At 41.0% G+C, this 16,431-nt stretch overlaps 1 protein-coding gene across 5 annotated transcripts in view; it reads right to left on the minus strand.

Moving 5' to 3' along the window:
* HEATR1 (HEAT repeat containing 1) overlaps positions 1-16,431 on the minus strand; it is a 45,964-nt gene that overhangs the window by 9,380 nt on the left and 20,153 nt on the right. For all 5 annotated transcript variants that reach the window (XM_057734394.1, XM_057734392.1, XM_057734393.1 and 2 more), the window contains 12 exons: positions 13,546-13,715; positions 12,993-13,151; positions 11,543-11,785; positions 11,152-11,283; positions 10,224-10,327; positions 9,915-10,058; positions 9,202-9,320; positions 8,985-9,106; positions 7,370-7,498; positions 4,824-5,054; positions 3,958-4,084; positions 2,445-2,605 (listed from right to left, as the gene is read on the minus strand). In XM_057734394.1, the coding sequence (XP_057590377.1) occupies positions 2,445-2,605; positions 3,958-4,084; positions 4,824-5,054; positions 7,370-7,498; positions 8,985-9,106; positions 9,202-9,320; positions 9,915-10,058; positions 10,224-10,327; positions 11,152-11,283; positions 11,543-11,785; positions 12,993-13,151; positions 13,546-13,715 (1,841 nt within the window). The remainder of the gene's footprint in view (positions 1-2,444; positions 2,606-3,957; positions 4,085-4,823; positions 5,055-7,369; positions 7,499-8,984; positions 9,107-9,201; positions 9,321-9,914; positions 10,059-10,223; positions 10,328-11,151; positions 11,284-11,542; positions 11,786-12,992; positions 13,152-13,545; positions 13,716-16,431) is intronic.

Genomic DNA, 16,431 nt, shown 5'->3' on the forward strand with positions numbered 1-16,431 from the left:
AAAATCATTTGACGTAAGTACAATGAAACACTGGAGACCACTGAACTCGCTCCCAGGTGTTCTCTGACATTACAATTTAATCAGGTCCAGGTCATCCCTGTCATCCTGTAATAACTCCATTTCCCTTAATTTAATTAGTCTTTTCACTTATTTTGATTACATTTGATATTCACAATATCTGTAAAGTACTACAAAGATTCAGAAAAATATAGCAAACGATTATCACTCACTCGGGTATTAATTTTGTGAAGTGCTAATCTTTTGTTAGCCCATATCTAATTTTAAGATGTTAAAGATACAGCTGTAGTCCCCTCTGTTCTATTCCCCAATCCGAGTGTCTTCCCACCCCTAGCCCCACAAACTTGAATCAGGTGTTAAATGTTATCAAAGAGTACACGTCAGGCAGCAACATGCTTTCCTGATTATATTAGACTTTTGAGATCTATGGCGACTTACATTATTCTGGTTCATTCGTTTTAACTGCAGAGTATTCCTCTCGATGGGCCACAACTTGTTTATTCATTTACCTCTCTTCGTAGATATTTAGTTTATGGCCATTTCCCCCCCTTCTAGTAACAGTGCTAAAATAAGAACCTTTCTCCTTGAGCATCTAGGCGAGTTTTTGTAGAGAAAGGGAACTGCTAGCTCACAGGGAACGAGCATCTTCTCCTTGACTGGGCACTGCCCAGCGCTTTCTGAAGTGGCTGTACCAACTCCCACTACCCATCACTGTACAAAAATGACCATGTCCCCACAGCCTTGCCACTTCTTGTATTAGCAAGTTTAAAGTTTCTGCTGGTTTGATAACATCACAGTGGCATCTTTAACCTGCACTCTCCTTCTCACTGGGGAGGTTGTTTTGTCACATTGGCCATTTGTGATTCCTCTTCAGTGAGTTTATATTCGTTGCCAGTTGTTCTAATGGAACCGGATGCTTCCTGATGTGTAAACAGCAATGACCTCTTAGTCTGTGGCTGTCTTTTCATTTTGTTTATGGTGGCTTTTGGTTGATGTTCTTAAGAAATTCTTTTCCACCCTCTGGTTACAATGATGTTTCCCTTGATTTTCTTCTCAAAGTGCTAAGTACTCATTTTCACACTGAAGTTTTTAATCTACCTAAAACTGTCCTTTGTTTATATGTGAAATCAGTTTTCTCCCCCCACTGGGAGAACAAACTGTGCCGGCTCTAGCTCTTGGACATTTTTCTCTCCTCACTGCCGTGTGGTGCCACCAACCACAGAGCACGTTTCTTAAGTCACATGGGTGTGTCTGGCTGAGGTCCAGCCACCCTGACCCACCTGCGTGCTCGGGCAGCATCCCTGTCCCCAGCAAGCCTGCGTGACACGACGCAGAGCAGCGTCTACACTGGTCACTCTCAAGCGAGCTTGCTGAGCTAATTACTGGCTCTACGTGTCCGTCAATTCTTTTTTTCTGACTCTTACACTTTACTTCTTTTGCTGTGGGAAAAGAAGTGGGAACAGTGACAGAGGGCACCCTCATTCAGACTTTAACAGAAACACGCTACAGCCTCATTGTGAAGTGTGCTGCAGACCACAGGCTTCTGATGGATGTTTTTATCAGGCCGAGGAGTTCCGTCCCTCTCGCCATGCTGAGGATTATCTTTCTGAAATCATGAGTAAGTACTGAATTCACGAAATTCTTTCTCTCAATATTTCAGTGATCACAGGTCCCCCGGATCCGTTCGTGCATTATAACAGAGACAGAACATAGACACTCGCATGCTCAGCCACTCCTGTGTTCCTGGTCATGACCCTGGGTCCTTCTTTCTGTTTCTTTACTTCTTCATTTTGTTTCTGTATTGCCTTCTTTCTCTCTGGGTTTAAAGTTTAGCACACAAACAGAATGGTGCGCAAATCGTGTGTGTAGAGCTCGCTCTATGTCGTAAAGAAACAACACATCATCAGAATCCCTGTCCTACCTGACGCCCACTCCTGCTCTCTCCTCCTTCCCCAAGGTAGACACTGTCATTACTTCTAAAACCACAGCTGTGTTTTTTGCCTGTCTGTGAACTCCATAGAACTGGAACCGCAGGATGCACCCTGTGCCTGTCTTCTCCCCTCTGATGTTATGCTGACGAGTCACCAGGTGACTGCGTGCCGCTGATGTTCGCCCACGTCCAGCCATGACGACAGACGCTCTTCCCCTCCATTGCTGATACCTCTGGTGCACATCTTCGTTCACTTCTGCAGGTTTTATACCACCTGAGGACAGAACTGCTGAGCCGCAGGGTTTATGTATATACAACCTTAGCAGATCGCGCCCAGCGGGTGTCCATGTTGAGGTGAACGGCACTATTTGTTTTCTATGACAGGCATGCCTCACGTTTTCATGAGAGACTTGCCGAGCTATTTTTACTAGCCTAAAACACAACTCCTTCAGAAAAAGCAAACTCATATCATAAACACATTTAAAGAACACATCACCTTTCTGATAAAATTATTGGAAGCCAGGAGCTGAGACATGAAGGACACTGACAAAAATTTAAAATGCCGCAGTTGCTTGCTAGTGTGAGCGTCTACGTTAAAAATCTGTAGCGTTTCTTCCTGTGATTCGCTTTTGTTAGACACTGATTTGGGACCGGCTTCTGAAAAAGAGCAGCCAAACAAGTGCTTCACTCATCTTCAACCTGACTCTTTACCGCACAGACACAGATACAACGAGCAGGGTAAATGCATACAAGTGTTAGAGAGAGATTCGTTACTCTGTTATACGTATAATATATAATATGTATATTATTATACACATACATGTGTATATATAATTCGCTATACCCAGGTCTTCCTCTTCTAAACTAGTGAAAGATATGAGTATCTTTCTTACCAAGAAAGTACCCAACAGCCCTGAAAATAGAGTACATAAGACAAAACTAACCAAACTAAAAACAAGGTAACTGAGACCAACAAATGGAAGACAGATATATTACAAAAGGAGTCTAAACTGGCTCCATGCCCCATTTTTGACGCTGCGGAGGCATTTACACAACAGACTACAGGAAGGTCATCCCCTGCCTTCAACATTCAATTCTAAGAGTTGAAGCTGTCTGTTGTAAAATTCTGTAGAATCCCACGTTCAAATGTATCAAATATAAAAGAGGTTGGGGCGCTGTGGCTGGGGTTCGTGGTGGGCCCCTTAAAAACCACCATCCCAGAGACAGGCTCAAAATGAAGGCTCTGTCCTCAGCACGTCACCACGCACAGCTCGCAGGTGCCTCCCAGCTCTGTCCCTCCCAAACCTGGCCAAGCAGGGCAGATGGGCAAACAGCCAGCTGCCCAGACACCAGTCCCTGTGGAGTCTAACGTACCTCACTGTTCTGCTCCGAAGGGCAGAGAACTAAGAACAGTCAGCACGTCAGCCCTTTCTAAAGCCAGCCTCACTGGTGCTGCCATTAGTGGAATTTTCTTCAAGACCCCTACATGGTAAAACTTTAATATTTAGTTACCACTGCTGTGGTATCTATTTCTTTCTTCTTATAAATGTCTTCATGGCAATTCCCTGGTGGTCCAGTGATTAGGAATTGGTGCTTTCACTGCCATGGCCGGGGTTCAGTCGCTGGTTGAGGAACTAAGATCTTGCAAGCCGCATGGCCGAAAAAAACATCTTCACGTTTTAATGGGAGACTAAGCTGTAGCTAATAAGATCCTGCTAACTTGCTATCATTTTACTGTAATTCATCCCAGACACTCGGAACACTCCACAGGCCCACACACCAGCACAGAGGCATAAAAGCCAATGTGTGAGGAACGGCAAGCAGGAATCCTACTTACCACCTTCCATAAAGATTGGAGAAGGTAACAACCATATACTTGAATAAAAATTACTAGCTTACTGTAAAAATCCCTCTCAAGACACACCATGGGTTCTGAGGTTAAGCTGCGCTGTCTTCTGCTCTCTCAAGCTTCCAGATGAAACAGTAGTTAACATCTGAGGTACGCCTACCTTCTTTTTCCTCTGGCAGCTTCAGTAAGTAGTCAAGGATATTCATCAAGCCTTGGATCTGACACTGGACACTAAATTCACAGCAGACTGAAATCCAGAATTCAGTGTCTGCCTCTAAGATAGCATCCTGTGTAGAGGAGAAAAATTAAGTGATAAAACTGTACCTTTCCACTTATGTTAATAAGTACAAATAAGGGAAACGTTTTACTTCTTAGCACACAAAGCCACCCCACACTGTTCCTTATGGTCACGTGTGTGACCAGAGGAATCAGTTACTGAGCTCCTTACATAAAAAAGCCAATTTATGAGAATTATGAGGCATAATTCCAGGATAAACTGCTTTATGATTTCTGGCAGAACTGAACATACCACTTAGAGTAGGTTCTAGATCTATCCTGGATCTCATGTCTAAGAAGTCATTTAAAAACGGCCTTGAACATGTACATTCTGCCCTCACCTCTGTCAACAGGGCTCCTCAAAACAGTCACCTGCGTCTCAGTGACCTCAATGGTCCTCCTCCCCTGCCCCCAGAAATGCCTTCAAAACCATGTTCGAGAGGCACAGTTTAACTCCCGTACAGCCAGGCTCTGTTGGGCTTAAAAGAGACCCAGCCAGCACGGCACCAGCCCTGTTTCTTAGAAAAGTCAAGCCCCCCTCAGGAGAAGTCTGGCTGCTCCTGAGGACTCAGTGTCTCGGGCTCGGGAAGCAACGGTGAAGAATGCTGAAGGCACCTCCAAAGCGGTCCTGAGACGCCTGCTACGCAGTGCACAGTAGCATCACCAGCCCCATGGTTAAAGTGGAAAGTAACACAAAACCTGTGTGAAACACCACCCACTTGTTCTTGTCACTGTGCCCTGCGCTCTGACCTTTTCTCCGTAGGTGGCCACCAGCACGGTTTTAGTGACGTACTGTTCAAAGAGCAGGACGAGAAGAACCCAGAGGAATTTCTCTGCGCCCAGCGTGTCAACAAGCTGGACGAGGACAGGCAGGCGCCTGTGCTCGGGCACGTGGGGCAGCGCATCCACAAACACGTTAATGATCTTGACCACGATGTCCTCCACGTTTCTCGTGACTTCTGCAGAGTCGCCACCATCAGACTGCAGGACAGCAAGCAGGGACCGGGAGCAGAAGCAAATAACCTTCCGTGAGACAAGCTTTAAGTAGACACGAAAAGGCCTTCAGATGCACCCCCAAAAGTTATCAAAGACCAAGATGTGAATATTCAAGGAGGGCAGGTTACAGCCTCAGCACCATGTGGCCCTGAGGGGAATGCAAAGTGCAGGACGTGAGCCCTGCCTCGAAGGAGACGCATCATCTCCATGAGACATGATACGCCTGTGAAAAGGTCACAGGAGGCACTAGATGGCAGATGCCAGAGACATCTTGCACTAGATGTAAAGCTGCTTTTGGCCATCCTGCAAAAACCAAGCAGGATCTGAGTTGTGCCTCTAGAAGAACAGTATAATCTAAAAACCACAGCGAGGGCTTCCTAGGTGGCGCAGTGGTTGAGAATCCGCCTGCCAATGCAGGGGACACGGGTTCAATCCCTGCTCCAGGAAGATCCCACATGCCATGGAGCAACTAAGCCCATGCGCCACAACTATTGAGCCCATGTGCTGCAACTACTGAAGCCCATGTGCTGCAACTACTGAAGCCCACACGCCTAGAGCCCGAGCTCCACAAGAGAAGCCACGCAAGGAGAAGCCCGCGCACCACAACAAAGAGTAGCCCCCACTCACCGCAACTAGAGAAAGCCTGCACACAGCAAAAAAGACCCAACACAGCCAATAAAATAAATAAATAAAAATTAAAAAAAATAAAAAATAAAATAAAATTTCTCTAGTTTAAAAAATAAAAAATTAAAAAATAAATAAATAAAAACCACGGCGAGACTACCAGCTCCCTCTGCTTTCAGAATAAAGTTCAAACCGTCTGGTATGGGTGCTCAGAACTAGCCGCTGAATAAATGCAAGAATGAGGAAACAGACATTCGCATGAACGGCTAACCCAGTGCCCCCACGTCCACCCACCTCGGCTCTCCATCCCCCTCACACACACGGTGCATACCCCGCGCCAGAACCGCCCGCTGTTCCAGGAAGCAAATCCTGTCCTCTCCATACCAGTCCAAATTCCACTTCTTAGGAAAGTCCGTCGTCATCCTGGCCCACATGGACCCTCCCCTATTCTGAACTCTTCAGTGTTCATCTATTCCCCTGGCATGTATCACGTTAATCATGTCGTTATTCTCGTTTCTGTATACGTGTCCTGTACTGGCTAACGTGCTAGACACAGAGAATACCAACCTCATACCAAGGTTAAAAGGAGGAGGTGCTGGGTGTGGTCACTGGTGAAATGGTCGATAACATGAGGAAAGACAGTAACAACAGTGGGCGTGCACAGAAACTGCATGTGGAAAACCACTCCCGTTCATCTTGGAGGCTACTTTTCAGTTTTAAAGTCTTTACTCCTTACTGAGACTGGTCTTACTAGGTCTTACTCATCTCTGTGTCCTGAGCTCTCAGACAACGCTTGGTAAATGTCTGTTGAACTGTATGTTAACGCATTTGTTCTAAAACTTCCTATCTTCACCGACCTACTTAAGGGTCTTATCAAACTGATACAAAGTCCTGAGATCTGCAGTGACTATATGTTCACTCTGTCAGAGGAGCACTGAGGCACCTGTACACCCTGCAGCACAGCAGAGCCAGCGTGGCATATGTACAGATATTTCTGGAAAAGACATTATTTCCAAGGTTACTCCTTAGCTTTACCACTCAAACCTAAGGGAGACAAACACCTGAGCATTGCAGGAAGGTTTTTTGTTTTTGTTTTTTTTTTTAAATTATTTTTTTGGGGGTACACCAAGTTCAATCATCTGTTTTTATACACATATCCCCGTATTCCCTCCCTTCCTTGACTCCCCCACCCTCGAGTCCCCCCCACCCTCCCTGCCCCAGTCCTCTAAGGCATCTTCCATCCTCGAGTTGGACTCCCTTTGTTATACAACAACTTCCCACTGGCTATCTGTTTTACAGTTGGTAGTATATATATGTCTGTGCTACTCTCTCGCTTCGTCTCAGTTTCCCCTTCACCCCCCGCCCCCTCCCATACCTCGAGTTCTCCAGTCCATTCTCTGTATCTGTGTCCTTGTTCTTGTCACTGAGTTCATCAGTACCATTTTTAGATTCTGTATATGTGAGTTAGCATACAATATTTGTCCTTCTCTTTCTGACTTACTTCACTCTGTATGACAGACTGTAGTTCTATCCACCTCATTACATATAGCTCCATCTCATCCCTTTTTATAGGAAGGCTTTTAATGTCATTTATTTACCACTATTTGAATTTCACGCTATGTAAAATCTTAAAAATTAAAGAAAATAACACCCATGACGATGGGAAGACAGCTTACCTGAATAAGTGCTGGAATAACCATTTTCACTGTCTTGTTAATAACTTGAAAACTGTAAGTATCATCTAGACGCATCACATTGGCTCCCATAAATGTAAAAATAGACATGATATTGTGTAGGACTTTATCCTGAAAGAAAACACAGTTTTCAACATTCCCATTTTAAGCACATCAAATATCAATGATTCATTATAACTCAGTGATAAAAAGAAATAACACAATTTAAAAATGGGCAAAGGATTTGCAAAAACATTTCTCCACAAATAAACAAATGGTCAATATGCACAGGAAAAGATGACCAACATCAGTTATTGTTATGAGGGAAATGCAAAATCCACATCAGAAGCCACCACTCCATATCCATTAGGATGCCCATGATAAGAAAGACTACCAGCTGTGAGGGATTGGGGAAACAAAACACTCAGACACTACTTGGCAGGTGCAAAATGATGCAGACACGTCGGAAAACAGCCCGTTTCTCAAGTTAAGTTGGCATATGACCCAGCAATTCCGCTCCTACTGAGAATACTGAAAACACGTTCACACAAAATCTCCTACTGAAGTGTTCATGGCAGCGTAACTGTTAATAGCTAAAAAGTGGAAACAACTTAAATGTCCATCACTTAGTGATAAACACAGTGTGGTATACACATACAATGGCCTAGTGCTCAGCCATAAAAAGAATACTGATTCAAGCTTCAAAACAAATGAACCGTTTTGTGAAACATTATGTGAAATGCAAAAAGTCAGACACAAGAACAGCCACATGTTATGTGATTCCATGTACAGGAAATGTCCAGGACAGAGAAGGCAGACTGGGGGTGCTGGTGGGAAAGGGAAAGGGCTGATGAAAACGTTCTGGAAGTACGTAACAGTGATGGCTGTACAACTCTGTGAATATACTATCATCAGTGAACTGCACAATTTAAATGGGTGGATTTTATGGTATATGAACTGTATATATTTCAATAAAAACAAAAGTTATCAATGATTCTTAATTGTTTCTAGATTATCACCCCTTTGAGAGCTGCTGACTCTATACTAAGGGATAAAGAAAACTCACACACATGAAATCTTGCCCATGACTTCAGGAGATTAAGAGACCTGCTAAAGCTCATGGAGAACCAACCCCATCTGACCGAAATCCCCTACATGAAAATACTTTGTCTCTTCAGAAATCTATTAATGATATATTTCTATAAGGAGTACCATTTCTTTAACTGAGGTAGTTTCTAGTCACATTAATTTTCTTAAAGTCACTGGCTGAAAGCTGTGTGAGGATTACTTGAGGATTCACTGGATTTTAATGCTAATACTACCACTTATTGGACAGTCACACTGCACCAGGCCCTGTGCTAAGTGCTAACAATAAATTGTCCAATCCCATTTTCAGAACAATCCTATGAAGAAGGTTACTACAGTTCTCCAGTTTACAAAAAGGGGGACCAAAGTTCAGCAAGATCAACCAGCTCACTGCCTCAGCTATTAAAGATGCAGGGCTGGGCGTCCCAGCAGCGCTGTAGGATCCAAAACACCACTGAATGCAAAACAGTGCATGCCTGCACAGGTCCATGGAAGAAAACATCTGCGTAAGTCTTAGATCAGCAGCACTTACAGGAAATATTCCAGCAACAGTACCCAGAAGCAAGAGGGCATGGTGATGCGTCTGGGGCATCTCAGAAACACGGATGCACTGGACTATCAATTCCACATTGAACTTCTCCTCATCAAGGACATCTACAGGGCAAGAAATAAAAAATCTCCAAGTGGTAGGTACATGCAAACTCAGAGTAGATAATCTTTCCCCCCTTTCCTTCCAACAAAGTACACACCTTTTGGTATTTTGCCGCCATCTGGAGAGAGTTTTTGGCAGATGTTAAGCAAACAACTGAGAATTAACTGTTTGGTGTATTCCATACTTCCCTGCTCTGCTGGCAAAGGCTCTAAACACCTTCAGGGTCCCGGAAAGAGAGGATGGGAAATGAAAGATAAATAAGGAAGAACTAAAATATTAACACTGAACATCAAGTCTATAAATATGGTGTAAGATTTCTAACTCTGATTCTTCTAATGCAGGCAGACGCTTATGTCACATTACCTCTCCTCTCTACTGCACTATTCATCAACCTATTTTAAATCTTAGAGGACAACCTTGAAAATTACTTTCTTTTCAGGCGAAAGGACACATCCAGGATGCAATGCATACACTATAGCTATCTAATAATGCACACCTGAGTACAGTGGGTGTCACACTATATCCTTAAACACAAGCAATGATGCTCCCAGGGTCATGGTATTGAAAATGAAGAAGGAAAGTAGGTTGTAAGGTGAGTGCTCATTTACTGTGTAATACAGGATGAAAGTTAGTTTCAGGCCCTTGACAACAGGTTCCTATAACCATGCTTTAAATCTTTCAACTGTAGTACTCAACTTGCTTTATTTTACAAACTAGCTAAGCAAAAAGAGAATGTGATAAAAGAATGTTAAATAAGTGGCCAAGAATCAGAATCTCATTGTCTCACAGATCAAAGGCAAGTGTCATTACCTTGAGAGCAGGTTAAAAAGAGTCGGTATCAGTATCTGAGGACTTTTGAGTTTCTTTTTATGCTGCAGTAATTCTAGGATGAGGGTTACTCTTTGCCAATAAGAACCTCCAACTTCCTGCACAGATTCTAGATCTTGTGATTTTCTGGGAAACAGATGAGACAAATTAGAAGAGCAAACACTGTCAACACTAAGTAAAAATTACTGTACCTGATCGTGCCAAACTGATGGGCATCAAAAAAATCACAGTGGTTCCAAAACATTCGAGGCCTAGGGAACAATGTTCTCACTGCACTCATGCAGCTCTTACTTCTGCTGCATTTTCTGCCTCCTGGTTTGCTGAATCGTGCCTAAGGACTTGGTTTTATCTGGTGGCTCCAGTTCTATTCTGACTTGTTCAGCATTAACAGAAATCTGGAATATGAAGGAAGAATGGGTGATGATAGGATTCCATGGGATAAAATTAGAGCAGTCAACGTTGATTAAGAGAGACACAATGAAAATGTTTCTGTCTACTTTGTCTCCCTACGGCCCCCGAGCCCAGTCCAGTCCCCAAAGGCAAAGAAACACTACCGATAATTTCTTATGCATCCTTTGGGAAAATTTTCCACATATCAACAGCTCTAAAAAGATTAAATACACATACACACACGCACATTATACACACTACTCTGTGCCTTAATTTGTTCCACTTAACTCATCTTGGGAATCTAATATGTTACAATTCTGAGAACAGTGGAATCTAGATACTAGGACTTCACCATTCTATTATCTACTTTTGTGGAATAGAAAGCACAGCAAAGCAAAACACAAAGTAACTAGGTGGTTATTCTAATCTAAAGCTAGGTTTCAATATACATATAAACTAATGAGCACATTCTCAACTTCATTCTGTGTCACTAAACAACTATTTAAATCAAGTAGGATAATCTGCGACCCAGCCGAACATCAAGGCACCATTCATTTCTGTTCTTAAGAGGGAGGTCCTCCCTAATATGATAAGATCCAAACTCACACACGTCCTACCTGTTCAACTGTAAATACTTCATACCATAAAAACAATGGTGAAGACTTATAATGTTGATTTTGCACTTCTCTATGACCTAATTCTCCATGATCCTGGCTAATGGGAACATCTGACTTCCTAAAAGCATTATAAAAGGGAGGATGCTTAAACATGGTGTGACTTGGAAGAGAATAAACATTAATAAGCAAATAACACAACGTATACAACTTACCCCTTTAAAAACACTGCTCACAGTCTGGGCGCAATGTGAGTTTTTACAGTTCACCAATAAATCAAACAACAAGCACAAAAGCTTCTGCTGAACTTTTTCATCTGATACAGCTGCAAAAAATGGCTTCGTAATCTAAAGGCAGAAAAAAGGGCAATTGAGATCAATGAACAAACTTGATTCCAAAAATGATCTATCATTCTCTTTTACAATGTGAAATTGGTCCCCATTCTATCAGTTTAAATGACTCGTGTACATCATTCAGTTTTACAAAATGGGTCAAATATATCATACTCCTTTAAGATACGCCCAGTCTACTTTATCTTCTCAAAGTAAAACATCACAGATTTTTGAAAGCTTGAACATGCTTTAGTTTCTGAAAGAACTCACTGACCTTTTCGAGAGCTGTAATCTGAATGGCTGGCATTCCTGTGCAAAGTTCTTTTGTTGTGTGCACAGCTTTTATAAATATATCTAGACTCTTCGGGTCTTTATGCAAAAGGGAAGCTGAATACTCATTATATTTTCCCAGAGTGAGATGCAGAGCAATGACCTCATCTTTCAGGACAGCTGTGGGCTCCTTCTGGATCTTTTCTAATAGTTGTTCAATCATAGGCAACAGCTGAGAAAGCACCATCTAAAGTTTGGAATATTTATTAGTAAATAGTTATCAATAGCGACACAAGCTTTTGCTTGCTGTACAAAGACATCCAAAGACATGCTGCAAGACTAGAAACTCAGCCTGGAGTTAAAAACCCAGTAATAATGACCTCTCAGGCACAGGGATAGCTATTAATGCAACTAAGGCACCCAGGTCCCCTCTGATAGTTCAGTCTGTAATGACTAAAAGTTCTAAACCCTATAGAGATGAGAAATAATCTGTGAACATCCTGAGACTTTCTGAAAACAGGAAATACAAACTAAAGTTTTAGACTATAAAAATAAAGATTAATATTAGTTCAAATTATATGTGTAAAGTCTTTAATAACTCAATCAGCAGCCAGTGGACCACCTGTTCTTATAAGTTTTGTTTCGTGAAATATGGGCATGCTCATCTGTTTACACTGTCTGAGGCTGCCTCTGCAGCACAGTGGCAGAGCTAAGTGGCTGCAACAGAGTCTATACGGCCCACAGAGCCTAAAATATTTACTATTTGGTCCTTTACAGAACAAGATCATCAATTCCTAGTTTAAACTATACCAGTGACGACACAGAACTGATAAAGGCCATCTGTTTGCTTGCACCAGGACGATATAAACGGCTTAGTCAAGTCCAAGAACAGTAAGGTCCACAGGAGGTTTTGGAACATGAGGATGAGGAGTGGTTTTCTCTGCTTAATGGCACAAACCGCCACACAAACAAGTGTGTCACAACCTCTTTCTTACCACAGGCTTCCCTGACAACACAATCAAAGCTTTGGATTCTCCCCCAGAGAAATGTACAGCCACATAATTTTAAAACTGAGTAAATGATTTGGGGACGTACACAGACTATTATGTTCAAATATATTATTTTGTGGAGGATTTTCACCTAAACACAGACTGTTTCTCAGCAGTGTATCATCAGTGTTTTTCCGTGTGGTTTTAAAATTCATTCAAAATCAAGTCAATGATGAGACAGGAATAACACACAATTTTAAAATGGAAAGAAACACACTAATATTTGCTTTCTGTAACCTGCATCTTTTTTCTCCACCTCAACTCCTCCCCCTCTCACAATAATAAGCAGCGCTCACGTCTGAGGGTATATGTGTAACTCTCACAAAGTCTTACGCACACGTGAGCAGTTACAATAGCCTTTAGTAACACCATGTGGACTGGACAGCCCACTTAAATTGCACACACCTCACTGTTGACTTCCTGAAGTACTTTCATCAAATCTTTTGCAATATATGATGGGCAACTGTATACACAATAAAGTAGGTTTTTCAAAGTTTCAGACAACTTCTGATGAGATTTCAGCTTCCTTTCCCTCTGTAGTTCCTCAAATAAAGTAGCCAAATCCTACAATACAAAAAAAGAAACCAGATTTAAAAAAAAAAAAGGTTCCACGTACTACTTACAGAACATTCTTTCCCAAATGATGTGACACCACTCATGGTTTTTCATTTCCCCTTGAAACCTTAACAGGAAAAGTATCATTACCCATCAGGAAGCTTACTGTCAAAAGCCAAACGCTGGCTTTTTAGCCAGTGAAAAGAGAGCAGAAATGAAACATGGTATTGCTATCTTTTTAAGATGGGGGCTAAAGATGTGTAGATATTTGACATACCAATTTCTAAATTTGATGACTTAGTCGATCAAAAACCCTGCAAAGCAGCATGTCAGGAAAGGAGAAAACTGTTCATGTGTCCACCCAGGCATGTGCACACTCAGTCCTCTTTGCTACTGAGTTTACCTGAACAACATAGGTGGCATCTGATGTGATCTCCTCTGCTTTAGGGACCACATGATCTATGAGCAGATGAAACTGGGACGCCACTCCACTGAGGGCCTGGAGACAGTGGATGGCAGCCCTACGTACTTCTTTTATGGGGCTTCCCAGATTAATGAGTAGAGATGTCACCACTAAAACCAAAGGGAAAAAAATTTAAGTAACAGTTTAAAACACCAAAACAGTACAAAATTTCAATAGTACCAAAGGCTGCATGATGAAAGTTTTTCCTCCCAACTTAAACTCCCTCTCCGAAGACCAGTCTCTGTTCAATTATTTGTTTACTACTCTAGAGAAGTGTTAGACATACACTGGGACATTCTTTTGAAAATACACAGATGAGACCATGGCATACATATCCTATTCTGCACCAGCTTCTGTCACATCTCTGTGTATACTGGGAGGGTTTTCCACAGAAGTACATACATAGCTACATTAAATATCCTTTTTAAATTGTACACAAATGCTGCATTGTATTTTCCATATTTTTTAAAACCAGTATCTTCCTGGTAAAAGTTTAGATTGTTTCTAGTCTTTTGCCATTAAAACTGCTGCAACAAACACCCTTCACATACGTCCTTGCACAACTGTGCAGAGGAAATAATCCACTTGTGTGTCATGCTTTGCAGATATTTTGTCCTGAGTTGGTTTGTTTTCACTTTCTTTTTGATGTGGAAATTTTATAGTTTTAGAGAAGAATTTTTCTTCTAGTTTTATATGTTGCTTAGAAAGGCACTCCCCACTCTAAATGAGTTTAAAAAGTACCTAGCCTTATATTTAGAAAGAGATCATACACACTCCATATTTCCTTGTAACACTAAAGCTAAATTTTTTTAATGTGCAATCTTTAGTGAGGTGAAATTTTTGTCTAAGGAATAAGGTTGGAGTCAAACTTCTTTAATGTTTCCAAATGACTAGCAAGATGTCCTGCTTAATAGTCAACCTAAGACCCCCACAGATCTGGGATGTCAGCTTTATCATTCATACATCTCATTAGTATTTGAAATGTACTGATATCTATTTCTGCCAACCAGTACTTCTAGAACCATGTTCTATAAAAATGATGAATTTAACAGGAATGCTTTTCTTTCCCTAATTATGTGGCAAAAATACTAGCTTTTGATTTGAGAAGTATTTTCATCATGTTATGTTACTTCTATTTTGCTGTCACTTAATTAGGAATGATTACTGCTTTTTATCTCATACCTTTCCAGATTTTCAGATATGATTATATAGGTTTTCTCTAGCCAATTATATAATAGAGTTCCTTGTTTTGAACCAATTTTGTATTGTTGGAATGAACTCTATCTTGGGGAATGTTTATTTTCTAAAATAATGCTGCTGGATCCAGCAAATATTTTATTTAGAATTTTTTCATTATCATTCAAAGCAACCATCACTTTTTGTCTATAAGCATGTTATGCTGGTTTTAGACAAAGAATCTGGAAGCTTTCCTTTGTTCTATGCCCTGGCCAATTCAACAGCATTGAAATAACCGGTTTCAAGGACCTGGTAGAATGCATCTGCAAAATCAACTGAATCAGGGTTTTTTGAAGAGAAGTCTCTGGGATAGAGACATCTAAATTCCTTTTATGGTAATTAGTTATTTATGTTTTATTCCATACTATTTACTGGGGCAAATTTTGGTGATTTTTATCTTGCTAGAAATGATCCATTCTATATATACCACTTCTGGAATGCTAAGAAAGAGTGTGACAAGCTTTCATACTTTTCCAAGAGGGTCATATAATAGCTAGAAATGCCTCCTGGTCTCCAGAAAATTAATTTATAAAATAAATCCAGAGATGAGTAGCTGAAAAGTTGAATTCACACAAAGGGCAGCTTCAGGCCAAGATATCTATTTGCTAAAATTCCCAGTATAGTGGGGCAAAGCTTCCACAAAAATCCAAACTCAAAAACAAATTCAAAGTACTAACTACTATAGTTACTATGTTCAAGTAAGATACTGGAAACCATGATAAGTCAAAACTATATTATTTAAGAAATCAGCTTTTAGCAATGTCCTGTCCTTCCATGAGAAATCTATGTGACTTCATTCTCCCAACTAATTTTATTTAGATTTGAAATAGCATATTTTACATAAAAGTTGAAACAAATACTCGAGTTTTGCTTTTAAACATGTAAATAACTTTACTATATTGATAAGGCCCCGGGGGACTCTAGCAATTCTTGAGCTTCTAGGAAGAACTCCTGTTTTCGGTGGAGTACTGTGACATGTCTAGGCAGCATAAATACAAATGTACTTTAGGAAGCGAGGAGGTGACAGTAGGCAAAGCAGCAGGCGTACGAAGGGAGCCCATCTAGCAGCAATACCAGCGGAAAAGGTAGGTTCTTTGGCCATGCTATTTACAAAGAGACATAGATTCCTCAGAAGCCACTGCCTTTAATGTCAAAGGATAGCACATTTCATGCCTAATTAGGAAATCTAACTACTTATGACTTTCTTTTGAAAACTCACAAGTTTAACAGTAAATAACTATTTTAATAAATTGGGGTATCTCCATACAAAATATCTCCATATTAAAATATGCCCAGGAAGTTCACATGCAAAAAACCTGAATATGCCTTCTTAAAAGTAAATCCACCTATAGAAGGGACTGCAGTTTACGGTAAGTAGTGGAGAAAGAATTATATTCATGGGATTTTACTGTGTAAATAAAACTTAAAATTTTGTACCTACCTCACATATAACAAAATTTTGGTTACAGTTATAATTATGTGCTCTTTCAAGGAGCTAATAAATACAAACACTGAGAAACTGTTCTGCGAAAAATGTATGGTCATTCACTTTGCTTTCACAGAACATTTATAAAGAGTGATTTCGGAATA

The sequence above is a fragment of the Hippopotamus amphibius genome, chromosome 5 (assembly GCF_030028045.1).
Source record: "Hippopotamus amphibius kiboko isolate mHipAmp2 chromosome 5, mHipAmp2.hap2, whole genome shotgun sequence".
Lineage (NCBI taxonomy): Eukaryota > Metazoa > Chordata > Mammalia > Artiodactyla > Hippopotamidae > Hippopotamus > Hippopotamus amphibius.